Here is an 18,330-nt window from a genome sequence, read left to right as displayed (position 1 = left end):
AGAGAAAATAAGATTTTGTAAGGTATTATTGTTTATAGTGAAAGATACATTTTTCAGTGCATTATAGATATGAGTTGTCTTCTCTTGTATTTATGTATATAATGAATCTTTCCTCCTAACAGCTTACTTTCTGTTCACCAGAAAACTTCTTGAAAATTTAGCTTGTGCCCTACTACTTCCATTTTCTTACAATCTATTCTCTTGAATCCGTTGCCCTCTTGAATTGCTACCACTCTGTGGAAACTGCCTTCTAAAATGTAACCCTCATTTTCCTTTGAGATGTGGACAAAATTTGATACTATTGGCCACCTACATCAACTTGATAAACTCTCTGCTCCTACACTCTCAATATCCCCCCTGCCCTCTGATTACAACTTCATTGTCTTCTTCAATGGCTCCTCTCTTCTCTTCTATCGGTAAACCCCTACCCCAACAGTCTTAGCCATTGTTATGGCTTTGACTATAATGTTTATGATAATTTTACTGCCAAATACAAATCTCCATCTCTAATCTCTCTTATAACCTCCTGATACACATTTTCAAATACCTAATGGATACCCTGGAAGCAACTCAAACTAAATGTTTGTCCTTGAACTAACTCTTTCTCAGGATAATGGGACTAGAAATGGAAGAGATCTCAAAGGTCACTTGATTCAAACTTCTCACTTTATAGATGAGGAAACTTAAGACCCATGAGGATCAAATGACTTACTCAAGGCCATACAGGTAATGAGTAACCAAGCTGGCTCCAAATGAGGATTCCATATTACACTATGTAACCCTATTTCTTCCAATGAAACACAATTCACTAAATAATTAAAAACCTTGGTTTTTGCCTAAGTTTCTGCTTTTTTTCCTTCTTTCCTTCCTTCCTTCCCTCCTTCATTATACCCTTCCTCCCTCCCCTCCTCTATTTTATCTTATACATTATATTAGGTACAAATCAAATGATATATGCTCCAGAAAGCCTTCCTCAGAGTGAGAATTATTTTTGCACATCCTTCCACACCAAGATTGTTTGCTAAGTTATTTAATATTTTTTTAATGGCTGGCTGGACCACAAACATGGAAGGAGTTCTCATCAGATTTTATAGTGTACATATTTCTTCTAGACAATTTTATAATATCAAAATGGGTTATAAAATGTTTTAATGAATTTTTAGGACTAGGTAAACATTCCTGATTTAGAAAAAAACCTATTACTTTCTAGTTGGCTATTTTTTTGCTTTTTTTTGGGGGGGGATGCAGGGCAATTGTGGTTAAGTGACTTGCCCAAGGTCACGTGGCTAGTAAGTATTAAATGTCTGAGGCCGGATTTGAACTCAGGTCCTCCTAACTTCAGGGCCAGTGCTCTACTCATTGTGCCACCTAGCTGCCCCCAGTTGGCAATTTTTAAAAATGAAAAGTGTCCCCATATAACTTAAAAGACAAGTCGTTATATGGGCAAGAAGAATGTGAAGATATAGAGAGGGTCATATACTAGAAAGAATGGATTGGTGCCACAAAATAGAAGTTTCTAGGTCTTTTTTAAAATTTCTAGTTGTATTTGTTATTGTTGATTAATGTTGGGCAAAGTCACAGCTTCTTTATGTCTACATTTCCTTCTCTGTAGGATGGCAATAGTAACAAGAGTTATTTTATCTATCTCAAACAACTGTTGTGGAGTTCAAATGGGACAATTTGCATAAGGTATTTAATAAACTATTTTACAATTTGTGAAATAAATATGATCTATTATTATGCATTATATTTGACAGTAATAATTATCCTTGCAGTATTCACGGACTCTTTACCAGTATATAACTTTTAAAAATTTCAGAAAATTTACAACTTCTTAGCTTTTCCATTCTTAAAATATAGTTTGACTTCCATGAACACTATGAAAATTAATTTTACTACTTATCTGGTGAGCCTTGGCACTATTTAAAAAATGAAATAAATCCTAAACCCCCCCCACAAAAGATTTGCCTTGTCGAGCAAACAAAAATAACTATATTGCCTACATAATGCACAATGGTAATATCACCTATGTATGACCTCTTTGTATCTCAAAATAGCAAGGCTGCTTGGAAAGCTATTATAAAAGTTTGACTAATCAGCATGTTTGCCAGGCATTTGTTCATCCAGATCACTAAGTTAAATTCATTGTTCATGCAAAATCAAGTCAAACATTTTATTAACTTCTATTGAGCCTCTAATCATCACAGGAAAAAGAATGAAAAATCACTTTATTCTGGTATAGACCCAAATAATTTACAAACTCTTTTTAGACCAATGTGATCTCACAAAACTACAAGTTAGTAGGGTAGATAACAGGTATCCTAGAGTTGCTAGATAGAACTTGTTAAATTTTCAGTGTAAACATTAGCATGTTGGAAATTTAAAAAAACAGTATATATCAGGGCTTTTTTTCTTGTTTCAATGATTACCTAGACTTTAGAAACTGATGGAGAAAATATTAACAGTGCAGATTAAACTTGAAAGTATGTTGTATATATGTGTGTAGATGTATGTGTGTATACATATATGTATGCACACATGTGTGAGTATATGTAGTTTTCTATGTACATACGCATATGTGTGTATATATGGAGAGACAGAGACAGAGAGGTAGACAGACAGAGACAGAGAGACAGACAGAGAGTGACAGAGAGAGACAGAGCCCATTGTTAAAACATTTACGAGCACAACCCTGGCAGAGAGCATATTATTTCAATTCATGTTTTTGAGAGGCAGTGTGGTGTTTTGGAGAGAGAGCTGACTCCAGATCCAAGGAGACCTGATTTCAAGTCCTGCTTCTCATGCATCTTGCCTGTGAATTGACATTTTTAAAGCGTAATGTTATCTAGAGTTTATTGGGTTTTCATTTTCATTTATTTTGTTATTTACCAATTACACTTTGTTCTGGCTCAGGCTGCACTTGGGAATGTTGTGCCCAGTGGCATATTTGACACCTCTGGACTGGAGAATCTCTTCAGTACCCTCCAGCTCAAAATTCTACAATTTGTCCAATCTCACACAGTCCTAAAAGGGACATATCTAGGTCTACAGGCAGAGTCTTCTATTTCCTAAAATCTAAGTTCAGATTTTTTTCTCACTTTACTACTAATCCTCTTAAAAGATGGATAGAAAGGAAAAGAAAAAGAGAGGGGGAGGAGAAGACAAGATGTGACTTCAGTTGGAAGAATTACATCAAGTGCAAAATAATGTCCTTAGTCACTAAAGAACAAAGGCTGTTTTATGCAATGTGTGGAGTTTGAGTGTGAGATTGATGCTGTATAAAACCTGGGGGAGTAATGGGTGTGTATGATTTCAAGCACTGTCATCCTGAGTGGGATCAGGGGAAAAAAAGAAATTATATTTCTCTTAAATGATATTAAACCATATTAATTTAGGCTGAAATTATAATCCTAATGCTTTTTAAGTGTAATATTTTGATCTCTCTATGAGTTTTTATCTATTATTTTCTCAAGGATAAAAATGGATATTTTGGTTGCCATATGTTAACCAGTATGTGAGCAGGGGAGGAATTTCATTAGCCTTTGAAAGAGCACACTAATTACAGCACTTCTTATAGGTAATTCTGAGGCATGATTTGATGTAGATGTGATGGCATTGGGAAATGATCTTTTTCTCTTTTTAAAATTCAGTTTTATGACTATAAATCATTCATTGCTTTCCAAATTGCTATAGATGACTTTTGAGAGCATGTTGATAATGTGCTAAGAGTTTAGGTGCTTTCATTAATTAAAATCTTTGTGATAACAGATTTTGAAGTACTGCTAATTATTAGAACCTTTTCTTTAGCCAAGAGTAATATAAAAGCTACCTTTACAAATGCAACGATTTTCAAAGAGATTGTTGCCAAGTATAAGGAATTCATTACAAAGTCCATTAGATTCCACCAGTCATGGATGTAATCTTGAAGTCCACCATCCCACATCTGTTTAATTTCACCCCATATAAAACCTGAAAATAGAAAAAGAAAGTCATTATAAGTTTGATTTCATAACCTTTTAATTTTATTATTGTAACATTAGGTATTGATTTTATGACATTAGGAAGCAAGTAGATATAAAGGGCATGTAGCTATTCATAAGCCATGCATGGTATAATGAAAAGACCACTGCATTCAGAATGAGAAAGACACAGGTACAAATTCTGTTTCAGACGCTTTACCCTCTGAATGTCTTTTGACTAGTTATTTAACTTCTCTTAGTCTCAGTTTTCTCACCAGGAAGATGGAGTTAATATCTGTAGCACTTATCTCAATGGTTTGTTGTGAGGGAAAAAAGGAGGTAATGTCTGTGTGTAGAGTGTTTTGCAAATGCTAAAGTGTTTGTATAGTGTTAAATTACTATTATAGCCAGTGTAGGAAATGTGCTTTGGGGGGAGAGTAATTTCTATTTTTATCCTTTAGATAGACTGTCATAAGTAGGGAGTTCCTGGTAGGATCTGAAAAACTGAGATCAATATTTTTCTCACTATGGATGGAACTCCTCTACTAAAAGAATACCTTTTGATAAAGGTATGAACCTGTCCTCAAAAATACATGTTCCATTTTCTTACCTCCAAACTGAGTTAACCACAACAGACATTACAATGCTTCTAGGGATAAATCTTTCTATAACAAAAATTTCTCCCTTATTCTCTCTCTCTCTCTCTCTCTCTCTCTCTTTCTCACACACACACACAGACACACATATGTGTATAGTATACACACACACATATATATACATATATATATACACAAACATATGCACACACATACACACAGATATCTAAGTTTATATATACATACTGAGCAACCTGATATTTAACCTATTATATAGACTTTATGTTTTTTTACTTCTGTATGCAAATAGTACTGTTGGGGTATAGGCCCTGGAAACCCTCCACTTTCCTTGAATTTTCCCACAAGGTCAAGTCTCTAGTATTCTCTTGAGACACTCACCCATCTCAGTATTCCTCTCAACTGTCCTTTCATTGTGGCCTAAACCCAGTCTCCCAATTCTCTGTTACCTCTAACTCAGCCCAGCCTTTCATTGCCTGTTACCTCTGAGATGGCTACTTCCCACCCTTGATCCCAACTAGACCCCATTCTCCCTTGGCCACCAGCTCCCTGGTGTTCACCTAAAGCACATGGTCCTTCTCTGTTACCTCCAAGTCATCCCAGACTTCTTGGCCACTCCAGATCCTTCCCAGTCTTTTTGTATATAAGATCCACCTTGCCTCCAGTAAGGTGATCATATTCTTAATAACTCAGGATTACACCCACCATGACCAGTGTTCTAATAAACCTTGTCTTTTGCTGAAAGAAGGTTTGAGTTAAATTCATTTTAGGCAAGAACACACATGTTGCTTTTTTCAGGGTTCTAGCACCCCTAAATTCTCAACAATACAGTGGGCAAATAGAACTGTTTTCCCAACAATGAACAAACAAAAAAATCACATAGATTAATTCAGCAAAAGTTCAATAAACATATCCAAGAAAACAGATATTTTTTCATAGACCAAATATGGACAAGAAGTCTTAAATTTCTGTCAAAATCACTGATAAAGATAGTATAGTTTTTTTGTTCTTGATAAGTAATTTTTGAGTATACTTTAGACAGCATGTAGATATTTCTGTTTCATCTATTAATTGGTGGAAATAGATATGGACAGAGATAGAGAGACAGAGAGAGAAACATGAAAGAAAACATTTGAATCAGTAGACATTTGATGTGTCTGTAAACACTGGATTACACATGGTCAATATGATTGAAATATGAGGGATTAAGTGACAAGGTGGTACTTCAAAAATAGAGACACCAATGGTCTACCACTAGACTGTAGTCTTTATATATCAGTAGAGACTTCATGCTTCTCAATATTTCAACTTATTTTAAGAATATAAAAGATAGGTATTAGGATCTGAAGGAACCTGTGAGGTCAATTAGTTCAATTCATTTTAAAGAAGAAACTGAAGTCTGTAAGTGATTTACTCAAGGTCACACAGGTATTCAGTTGCCGAGTCAGGTTTCCAATTCGGATAATCAGAATAGAAATACAAGGCTCATATCTTTCTTGTCATTAAAAAAATGACAAAATTCTTTAGGGTATCATCTTTGTAGTTTATCTACAAAACATAGTAAATCACTCTGAGGAAAAGTGTGTTGCTAGAGCTAGATACCTGCTGTGCTCTAGACTCCTCTACTGATACTCTCAAATACTTTATTCACATTCCTTTTGAAACAGCGCCCTTCTCACCCCTATTATAAGGATGTTTTCAGAGCTTAGAAACATGTAAGAAATTGAGAACATAGAGATTATGTGTGAAGGTCATGTTGTCTGTCCATCATTTCCATCCTGAAGTGAGGAACAGAGAGTAGTTGAAGAGAATTGCAGCTTCAAAGAATTTTAGAGCTAGAGGCTTGTTTTTCAGGAATGCCCACACCTTGATACTTTGTGATTGGGCAGTGGGTCAAGAGGATTGTTACATTCTCTGAGCCAGGAGAAGGCTATATAAGTCCTGATGGGAGGCTTTGTTTTGGGGCTCACTTTGAGAAGTGTTGTGTGATTTGACTAAACGAGACTCTGGGCAGCTTTTGAGAGCCCCCTGGCTTTGAAAACCCAGATGTTGATGCTTCCCTCTCTGGTAACTATGATTAGGTATGGATATATGAAATGGTTGGAGAGTTTGGAAGCCTGTTTGCTTGATATGTTTTTCTGTTTTCTTGTAACTTCTGCTTGTAACCTCTATATACTCTGAAGTTCGGTGTGCTGACCTTTTCCCCCTGAACTAGGTAAACGATATAAGTTTGATTAAAGCAAGATTGTAAACCCATTTTGAGTTGCTTTCCTTTAGAAAAGCAGATCTAAGAACCTGTGTTGGCAGCCACCGTGTGTATGCTAGGGTGCTTGCTACAACAAATACATAGAGTAAATTAAAAATGAAAACAAAATCCATATGTGTCATATGCATATAAATAGGCAATACATATGTGTTGATACAAAGGAATAGATAAAAATATAAAGACATATACAGAAGATGTTTTAATAATTAGGGAAACTCAAATGCAATTTTTGTGTCACTGGGAATATCTGAGTAGAATCTAGATGACCATTTGTTAGGAATCATTTAGAAGGGATATTATCATTGGGAGAAACCTGGATCTCTAAGAATCTGTGATTCAGTGATTATTAGCAAGGGGGAAGATTGTAGCTGAAATATAATGCTACCTTTGGATTTGAGGGATGAGAGCTGGTAATGTGGGCCATCCTCTGGTCTCACACTATCACCTTATCTCAGTTCTGTCCCACAGGATTACAGGGAAGAGGAAAGGAGGGCTATTTAGGCTGAATACTCATGCAATTAAGTGGCTATTCTATTTTGGCTTTCAATGATGTTTCTAAACACTGTCATTTGGTACCAGAATTTTTCATCCTTCCTTCACCAGATTTGAGACTCCAATTCATATGACATAACTGACCATGTCTCCATCAGATGGTAATCAATAGTGATATCAGTGATGGTAATTCATGGAAATGCAGCTTTTGGAGATAAGAAGAGATCTTAGGCAATATGTAGACCAGTTCTGTTTTTCTTTCAGATGAACAAAATGAGGACTAAAGAGGTGAATGCAGTTGCCCAAAGTCATTCTCTTGGTCAATGGTAGAATAGGAGTAGAAAATGGGCTTTCATATAAAGTTCAGGTTTCTTTGCACTATACCTACCACACATAGTGCTAAAGAATTTGACTTTTTCCTAGTCTGATTATTTTATTTTATTTGCCTTTTGGAGGGAAATTGGGATTAAGTAACTTGCCCAAGGTTACACGGCTAGTTTTTTTTTTTTTTTTTTTGGTGTATGTGTGTGGGTGTTATGTCTGAGGCCGGAACCAAACTCAGGTACTCCTGACTTGGGGTCCAGAGCTTTACTTACTGTCCTACCTAGCTGCCCCTAGTCTGACTATTTTAATGTATTAATTTGATATATAGTTATTGGGGACCTATTATGGATAAATCACTATGGGACCCAAAGTTGACTTCATCCCTAGATTGAGTCTTATATTTTGAAAAGGACATTGAGATTAAAGGAATGTTGAAAAGTGCTTCTAGATAGCCTATTTCAATATCTCCTCAAAGATGGGGAAGGTCCTGCGATTTAATTAATGCAGGAAACTTTTGGGTGACAAAATGCCCTCTATCGATGCCTGTAAGTAGCTTCAGATAAATTTATAGAAAATGAAGAAGCAGAATAAAAGGAAGTTTATACTGATGACCAGATAATGGCAGGGAGAGGAGGGGCCCATAAATTATTCCATTATCTCCTTACTAGAAACATTCTACAAACTGATTCCTATGGTTCATAAGCTAAGTTTATAACTTACAGAGTTTTAGATTAGGCCCAATTGCAAACAATGATATCAAGTGTCAATAATATGGAGACAGTAAATATTGTCTAATGAGAGAACTTCTTGCTTTTAAGCAATTTTTGTTGATACCGGATTGTTTTTTAATATTTATTTTCTACCTTGCCCATAATGGGCTTTTTACTCTGTGTTATTTTAATTTTTGTTGAATTCTGTCCTGGATAGCTATGAAAATAAAAGGATGTTTGGTGAGAAAGCAGCTTGCAAATGTGCCATTCAAAAAATAGCTCCCTTGATTTCATGTGAGAAATCTGAAACAGAAACATAATTCTCAGCTTGGCTCTTCGCTCTCTCATTCAGACAGGATTAAGACAAAAAGAAAACATAAGTAAAACAAAAAATGAAAAGCAACCTTATTGCCAAGAGAGCAATTTATCTTTTTCCCTATGATGAGTCTTTTAGAACTCTGAAGTGTGTGTGTGTGTGTGTGTGTGTGTGTGTATAGAGATTATTTTCCTACTGAAAGGTCTATATTACTGAGGCAAAGGAGACCTTGGGAAATCTATTATTTCCATTTGAAGAGATTCCCTTGAAACAATTTTATACATCGGTGCCTAAAACAATGTATGTATATATGTATGTATGTATACACACACACACATAGTAAGAACTCAGCACTTATTGGATTAACTGGCAAGTGATTGTCCCAGAGGTAAAAAGCATAAATGAACATAGGATCATAGATCTAGAGGTTAAAAACAAAAGAAAGACCACAGAAGCATCTATTCCAACCTACTCACTTTAAATTTGAGGAAACTGAGGTCCCAAGAAGTAAATGACAATGTCACCTAGGCAATGTTCGAACCCAAGTCCTCTGACTCCCCAGCCAAGGCTCTGTTTACTATGCTACCAACCATTTGTTATTAGGTCTTGCCAAAACCTGAAATTCCTAATTTGTGAAACCAGCACTTCTACCTCTGGGGAAAAGTATCCAGGCAACTGTCTATGGCAAATAATTTCATAATTACATAATTGCATTTTTTAAAATGTGAGAAATAAGGATGCCATGTCAGTTTTAATAATAAACATGAATCGAAGAACTCTGAGCCACCTGAAATCTATCTGCCTGTAAACTCACTCTGTCTGATATTTAAAACGTATTGATGTAAAGTCCAAGAATGTAACTCCCACCACTCTGATATCAATGTTGTAATAAAGCACTCCTTCTGAGATTACTGTCACAGGTTTCCTGTCATTTCAACATTCCCATGAAAACATAGGCTCAGCTGGACTATTTCTGCAGATTGAAATGGTAATTAATGGTTAGAGAAGAGCCTTTTTCATAGAGAAAATATCAAATTTCCACCTGATTCAATTCTATTCAATAAATATTTATTTAGCACTTATAAGGACTTATGTCATTTTTGGGTTCATTTTAATGTACAAATATGTAAGTACTTCTATATTTTTCTTTTCCCTTTAGAAAAGAAAAAAAAACATTTACAAAAATTATCTGACTTAAATTTCTACTCGCATTATATCTTTTGAAGCAAAATTGTTGAATTTTATTTCCTAAACACAATCTGCAGTTACTACAAGCCATCAAACCAAAAATAATTGACTTGAAGCTGTTCTCAGAATGAATTGATTCTTTCAATAGAAAGGCATTTATTCAGTCATATTGACTTTCTTTGTATTTTTCACAAACGATGCTGTATCTCCCAACTCCATATCTTTGTACTAGCCATCTCCATTCCTGTGCTGTCTTCCCATTTTTCCTCCATTTCAAAGAATCTCTTTCTTACATCAAGACACAGCTAAACCACTAACTTGCCCAGGAAATCTTTGTTGATTTTGTAAAATGCTAGTGCCTTGCCTCCTTAACAACCTTGTATTTATTATGTATGTGTGTATATGCATATATATGTATATATAAATAAGTATATATATATATGTTTGTGTATATGTATGAGTTTGTGTAGTTGTAATCTGCCCCAGTTAAAGTGTCACCTCCCAGAGAGCAGAAATTATTCATCCTTTGTATTTGCATGGCCAAAGTGTGTGTTTAGTACCATGTCTGGCACAGAAGAGGTTCTTCAGAAATGCTTATTGATTGATCCCTATGTCTGGATTCTGAAGGAGAAGAAACAGGAGGAGAGAGATAAATTTGTACAGAATAAATTGGAAATCTAATGCAGGTAACTTGGAGAGGTCTAGAAACCTAGTTCCATGTAGTTTAGGCCAGTTTTTCCTTAAAGGGAATTGAAGCTATTATCAAGATTTAATTGGCATAGGGTTTTAAGGCTAAAGTCACTGATGTCATGTCATGGTCAAAGTTTTTTTCTTTTTTTTCTGGAAATGAGGGGCTAGAACTCCTCTCTCTGAGAATAACTATCACCTAGAGAACTGTACTTAAGTGAATCAAGGCTGCATCCTCAATGAATATTGTTTCTTTTCTATGCAAGTCCTCCCCCTGATATGACTAAGTAAATGCTTTTTTTTGGTTGAGTCATTTATGACTTAAAAGCATTTCATTTCACTCCAATTTTGAAACAGAGATAGACAGATGTCCTGAAACAGTAATGATTTTATATACATGTGTTGGGTCTTGCTCTGTCTGTCTCCCCCTATCTCTCTCTCTCTCTCTCTCTCTCTCTCTCTCTCTCTCTCTCTCTCTCTCTCTCTCTCTCTCTCTCTCTCTCTCTCTCTCTCTCTCCCCCTCCCTCCCTCTCTGTCTCTTTGTGTTTCTCTGTCTGTCTCTCTGTCTGCCTCTCTCAGTCTTTCTCTCTCTCTCTAAGAGCTGCTAATGACTTCTTGACTTATCAGTGATAATTCTATTCCTCAAAAGGTGATAGAACTAACTAGGGCAGGGGTGGGGAATCTGCAGCCTCAAGGTCACATGTGGGCCTCTACATCCTCAAGTGCAGCCCTTTGACTGAATTACACTTCACAGAACCAGACACTAGCTGTGTGACTCTGAACAAGTCACTTAACCCTCTTTGCTTCAATTACCTCATCTATAAAATGAGCTGAAGAAGGAAATGTCAAAGCACTCCATTATCTTTGCTAAGAAAACCCTAAATGGGGTCATGAAGAGTTAGACACGACTGAAAATGAGTAAATAACAAATGCTAACTATGATGAAAACAACTGAATTATAACAAATACCGAGAATGAAAAATGGAGTATACATACATATATATGTGTGTGTGCATATACATATACTTTCATGTGGCTGATAAGTCATCATTAGAAATATTTCAAAGATAATGAATACTACAGAGGTATGATAAAGTAGCAAGAGGGCAAAGAACCCAGTGTTTAATAAATGTGAAAAAATAAGCCTGTAACTATAGGACAATGAGCTTGACTTTATTTCCTAGGAATTTTTTAGAAGCAGTAATTAATGAGATGGTTGGCAAACTTCTAAAAATGTAAGTGTGGATTACAAAGAGCCAACCCAGTGTCATCAGAAACCTATCACAGCATTTTAATCTCATTTACTTCTTAAATAAGAATATGGAATTGGTAGCTGAAGGGAATACTGTAGATATAGTACATCTAATATTCAGCAAAGATTTTGATAGTACCTTGTACCATTACTGGGGAGAAGATTGAGAGATGTGGATTAGAAGAGAATATATTTAGGATTCAGAAATGGTTGACAGTTAATAATGGTTCAATATCAACTTGATAGGTCTCCAGTGGATAAAGAAACGCAGAGATTTAGGTTTGACCCTTTCCTTTCCTTTCCTTTCCTTTCCTTTCCTTTCCTTTCCTTTCCTTTCCTTTCCTTTCCTTTCCTTTCCTTTCCTTTCCTTTCCTTTCCTTTCCTTTCCTTTCCTTTCCTTTCCTTTCCTTTCCTTTCCTTTCCTTTCCTTTCCTTTCCTTTCCTTCTTTTTGCCTTTTTGGAGGGCAATTGGGGTTAACTTGCCCAAGGTCACATGGCTAGTTTGTGAGTGTGTGTGTGTGTGTGTCTGTGTGTGTGTTCAGTGTCTGGGGCCGAATCCGAACTCAGTTCCTCCTGACTCCTGTGCCAGCACTCTACTCACTGTGCCACCTAGCCGCCCTGACACTGTACTTTTCAACATTTTTTTTTATCAATGGTCTGTTGAAAGCCATAGACAGAATGCTTATTAAACTTGTAGATAACAAAAAAATAGAGAGGGAGGGATAGCTCAAACATTGAACAACAGAGTCAAGATCCAAAGGGATCTTGAAAGGTTAAAAATCTAATAAGAGGAAATTCAATTGGAATAGGTGTGAAATCAACTTTATAAGTTCAAGACAAGGGTAGCATGGTTAAGGAACTATTTTTTTCTGAAAAAAATATTGGAGGATTTTAATGGATTGGGAAGGAGATGGGATAGGAACAAACATTAACCACTTAGTATGTACCAAGCACTGTGATAAGTGATTTTTTTTACAAATATCTCATTTGATCCTCATAACCATCCCATGAAGTAGGTGCTATCCTTACCTGCATTTTATAATTGAAGAAATGGGCTTTTCCGGGTCTTACAGTTAGTAAATGTCTGAGGCAGGATTAGAGGTTAGGTTATCCTGACTCTAGACCCAGCTCTCTCTGCCCTGTGCCACCTAGATATTTCTTAAATTAAACTGGGATTGAAACTCAATATGCTCTGAAATGGGATATGACTGCTTTTAGAGCTAATATGATCTTGGGCTATACTAAAAGAGGCATGACTCCCAGAAATTGAGAGTTGATAGTCTTACTGTACTCTGCCTGTGTCAGACCTCAGCTCTAATAGAGTCTAAATGGCACCACAACTGATAAGGACATTGATGATGATGATAACTAGCCTATTTATTAGCACCTACTATGTACCAGGCCCTGTATTAAATACTTTTTTTTATAAATATTATCTTATTTCATCTTCACAATAGCCTTTGGAGATAGTTGCTAATAATAACACCATTTTACAGTTGAGACTGAGACAGATAAAAGTTAAGTGATTTGCCCAAGGTCACACAGCTAGTAAGTGAATGAGGCCAGATTTGAACTCAGGTCTTCCTGACCCCATGCCCAGGCTCTACCCAGCTGACAAACTGAAGAATGTTAAGAGAATCACAACCAGAGTAACGAAGGGAATTGAATTCACGTCATATCAGTCTGTCAGCGAGCATTTCTTACATGCTTACTATGTTCCAAGAACTGTACTAACCACCAAAGATACACAGAAAGGCAAAAGACATGCTTCCTAACCTCAAGAAGGTCACAAATAACAATGAGCATAAAAAATTAATTCAGGGCAAACTGACGTAACTTTAGAGGGAAGGTATACAAGGAGGCCTCTTACAGAAAGCAGAATTTGACCTGAGTCTTGAAGGAAGCCTGGGATAGCAGGAGGAAGAGGCAAAGAGGGAGGGCATTTTAGGCATGCAAAACAACCAAAGAAAAAGTGCAGATTTGGGAAATGAAGGTCATATATTATGAGAAATAAGAAGAAAGTTAGTATTGCTGTATCATAGAGCATGTAGAGGGAAATAAAGCATAAGAAAAGTGCTAAGGTAAGAAGGGGTCATGTTGGGAGGGTTTTAAAAGCCCAAACAGAAGCTGTCATATATTATCCTAGAGAAAGCCCCTGGAGTGTATTGAGTCAAAATGTGACATGATCAGTTCTGCGCCTTGGGAAAACCACTTTGATGTGATCCTCCACTAGGTGGAGGATTGTCTGGAGTGGGGAGAGAATTTGGGGAGGGATACCAACCAAGAGAGTGCTGTATAAGGTTATAAGGGATTGTACCAGTGTGTCAGCCATGCAAATATAGAGAGGAGACATAAGAGATATTGTGGAGGTAGAACATGAGGATGAGTTGAAGGAATGATGTGTTTGCCTTAACCACATGTTGGGTACGTCATGGTGTGTGGTTTGGACTAGATGGATGATGACATCTCTTCCAACTCAAATCTGTGATTTTAAGATTCTGGTATCCTGCTTTTCCACTTGGCCACTATAATTCCATTTGTCACAGAAAAATGACAAGAACCTAATCTCCCAAAATAATAGTAGCTGTTATTTATATGGCACTTTGAAACCTGCAAAATACTTTATCAACACTATCTCATTTGATCCTTACTGTAGAACTATGAGATAGCTCCTTTGAGCATTGTTATTCCCGCTTGGCAGAGGAGGGAATTGAGGTTCCAAGAGGTTAAGTAACTTGCTTATGATTTCACAGTGAAAGTGTTTTTAGTCAAGATTCAAATCTTCCATGATGTTTGGTACTTTTTAAAAACCTATATCATGTTTCTATTTTAATATATAAACTTGTGACATGAGTTACGTTTTCCAATGCAATGACATAGCAAGTCTATTCTAGTCTAGCAGTCACTGTAATTAGCAGAAATGTTACATATAAAAATCATAATTGGTTTTTACAACCTTTGGGAAAGAATATGAGTCAGCCAGCTTCCTAAATCAAAAATGTTACTCTATCTCTCAGAAGAGCTGTTACCATTTTAACCTAATGAATTAGAGATGTGCTATGAAATATTTGTGCATTAATTATTAATCTAATATGATGTTGCATGGATGGAAACAATAGCAAGGACTCTGTTTTAGAGGTAACAATGTACTTAGCAACCACAAAGTCTGCTTACTCATAAAAGGGAAAGATAAAACAACCATAATTTGAAATCCTCTTGCCGCTGTCAACCACACAGATAGTTAACAGAAACTAATTTATGGAGAACTTCTTTTATAGCTAAAGGAGAAAAGGAATTACTTGGGCAGTTCATATGAATTGGAAGCAACCCTGGAAATCTGAGTATCAGGGGTCATTCCCACATCAATATCGTGTCTACTGAATATTAGCATTGGGCTCTTGCTATGTGACAGTTAGATGGCACAGTGCATAGAGTGCTGGGCTTGGTGGCAGGAAGAACTGAATTCAAATGTTGCCTCAGAAACTTCCTAGCTATGTGACTTTGGGCAAGTTACTTAACCTTTGTTTGCCATGGAGAAGACAATGGCAAACCACTCCAGTATCTTTTTCAAGAAAACTCCATGGACATAAGTCCAGAGGATCACAAAAATTCCAACATGATTGAAATGATTGAACAACAACAAGCCATGGCTATTGAAAATGTGGTCTCAAAGGAACTTCCAGTTTCTAACATCAGGATCATCCCTCTCCTTGGAATAAAAGTGGCCAGCAGGACCAAAAGGAATGATATAGTGACTCTTTTTTCTCTGCCACAAAGGGCAAAATTTCCCACCCCAACCTTTCCCATATAAGGCCCTAGTGATTTTTCATATTGTCTTAACTTTTATACCTGTAATTATGAAGGCCTAATTACAAAGATAAATCTACTACTATTAAGTTGTTTTTGTTTCCTTTTAAAATTGCCAATAACAATAATCAATTAATGAAAAGTCAGATTGATTTCCTTAAAGCTATTAGATCACATTACATTTCTTCATTTCCTCCTCCTATTTTTCCTTTTATTTCGAAAACTCTTCATTGTAGACTTAATGTACAGGCGCATTGTTAGCCTGAACAATAGTGTTTTTCAATAATGTTTGTATTATTATAGGACCAAATCACAAGGAAAAATCACATAGCTCTCACTGTAAGAACCTCCTTTGATCAGCACACCAGGTTCATATTCACAGCATTTTTCCCCATTCCACCCTAGACCCCCATGCAAACAGATACACAGAGATGGGCTACCCCTATAAACCTGAAAGAATTTGAATTGGAATCAAGTGATAGTGTTCCATATTTGGGAAGCCCAGACCTGCTGGAATGATAACAGATTGGATAAGTGAGTCATTCCAGAGAAAGAAGAGATGGCTATACCTGTAGGGGTTACATCATTATAGTGTAAATGAAGATGTAGAATGAATGCACTTTTTAAAGATCAAACCTAATGTTTCATTGGTATAGATAACTACTAATAACAGACCTCACTCTACAAATGCAAACATACAATTTTTAGTATTAGAAAGTTTACAAGAGAACCGAGATATTACATGGCTTGCTCAGTGTCATACAGCCAATTGTCTAGCCTACATAGACTGACCCCAAGTCTTCCTGATTTCTGATGCCTGCTTTTTATCATCTTTGAGGGCTGTTCCTCTAAGAGCACTAAAGAAGCAGAAAATCCTGCTTTAGAGTGTGAGAGGTTATTTGGGGAAGGGGTTTAAGGGAAAATTTGGGAAGACATCATGAACAATCATTGAAACTGAGCAGAAAGTTGAGAGGTAAAGAAAAGGAAGGAGAACCTATTTGCTTGCTGGGTCAAGTTCACATCTGGATTTCATCAGCATGTAGGGTTTGTTTTAGTCCACTAAATAAGTAAGAAAAATAATCTGAATGTTTCAAGTGTATTTTTATTAATTCTATATGGGGCAAAACCCAAACAAAACAAAAAATATGTTTTAGCCTATCCACATTCCAAAGCAAATGCATTTTTATATGCAAAGAAAGCTGTTTGGTTTGTCACCTTAGAACCGAAGAAAATACAATTTAGGGAAACCTACTTCTATAATTAAGATGTAGTTTTCCCACTTTCAACATATGTGCAATACTATCTTCAGTCTATGTGTTATATAAACAAAACACGTAGAGAAAGACCTCCTTCTCCTAAGGCACTTATATTATATTCATCATTCTGACCTATTATCTCCTTTATTTAATTTATTTCATCTTTTGAATAAAAGAAAGTAAAAGGGGTAGGGGTTGTTGATAATATGATAGTACTAAAGCTATTTATTTGAATCATAAGTGACATGTAATAACATATGGGAAAGAGTTAAGATGCTGTGTTCAAAGTTGTTCTATTTTTCATTTTTATCAAGTGAGTTTGAAGATTTTGTTCTAAGCACTAGGGGAAAAATTATGCAATTTTTAACATAGTGCTATAATATATAGTCATAAAATAACATATCATATGACATTTCATATTATCTCACTTTATTTCATCTTCATCAACAACAAATTCAATTGTTTAGAGCTCTGTGCTAATAAGGTCAAAGTCCAATACAGCTTTAATGCTTCTATGGGCCCAATTTGACTTGTATTGTTACATGCAATAGTTTATCCTGACAGAGGGAGGCTACAGAGAGATTTTGAAGGCTCTGTGGGGAGGTAGGAAGGTAGCTGCTGAAATTGTCAATTATTTAATTTAGAAGGAAAAAAATAAGCTGTTTTTCTAGGATAACTGCTTAAAGCTAACAGAAGACAACTTTCAATAAAAAGAGAACACTAAAAATTATTGAATAATACTCCCTGAAGATATAAACCTGATATAAACCAAGAGTATAAAAACGTAACAATATAATAAGGATGGCAAATACATACTATCTTTAAGCAAAATCACAAGGTATACAAAAAGAAAATTCTAACAGTTTGAGACTCTGAAGTTCAACAAAGGCTTAAAGAAATGGAAAAGGTGAAGAGAAGATCCACTGAAATGATTGATGGTATAGAGGAGCTAATGTATGAGGACAAACATGATAACATAACTTCATTCTGGAAAAAAAAAAGAAAATTTTGAATGAAGGATATGAAATCATTGAAGGGTATAGATGAGGTGAACATGGGTTTTTCACCCAAAATTCAGATATGCTTGGCTTTAGGGAATATCCCTTTATGGTTTATAAAAGCAAATATAGAACCATTTTTACCCAGTTGGCAGTAAACTTGAGGAATTTGTTCTCCCAAGAGCCTATACAGCTTGAAAATAGAAATAAGTTCAAGAACAGATTACTAATTTTAATAGAAGGTAAATCAAAGTTAGAATACTATGAAAATTTAGTATAGTTTGGAGGATATATGTGACTTATTAGCTGTGTTGACCTGGGCAAGTCATTTAACCGCCATCTGTCTCAGTTTCCTCATCTGTAAAATGGGGAAAATAGTAGTACCTACCTCCCAGGGTCATCGTGAGGGTCAAATGAGATACTAATTGTCAAGGGCCTAGCATAGTTCCTGACACAGTCAG

General features: G+C 35.9%; 1 protein-coding gene across 1 annotated transcript in view; it reads right to left on the bottom strand.

Annotated features, from left to right (window-relative positions):
* TRPC4 (transient receptor potential cation channel subfamily C member 4) overlaps positions 1-18,330 on the bottom strand; it is a 282,270-nt gene that overhangs the window by 46,736 nt on the left and 217,204 nt on the right. The window contains exon 5 of the mRNA XM_069064634.1: positions 3,830-3,969. Coding sequence (XP_068920735.1) covers positions 3,830-3,969 — 140 coding nt within the window. The remainder of the gene's footprint in view (positions 1-3,829; positions 3,970-18,330) is intronic.

This window comes from Petaurus breviceps, unplaced genomic scaffold (assembly GCF_028583685.1).
Source record: "Petaurus breviceps papuanus isolate PSGF00001 unplaced genomic scaffold, PetGlider_PUasm1.0 90639, whole genome shotgun sequence".
Classification (NCBI taxonomy): Eukaryota; Metazoa; Chordata; class Mammalia; order Diprotodontia; family Petauridae; genus Petaurus; species Petaurus breviceps.
The sequence above is the reverse complement of the archived record's forward strand: the minus strand, read 5'-3'. Positions and strand labels throughout refer to the sequence as shown.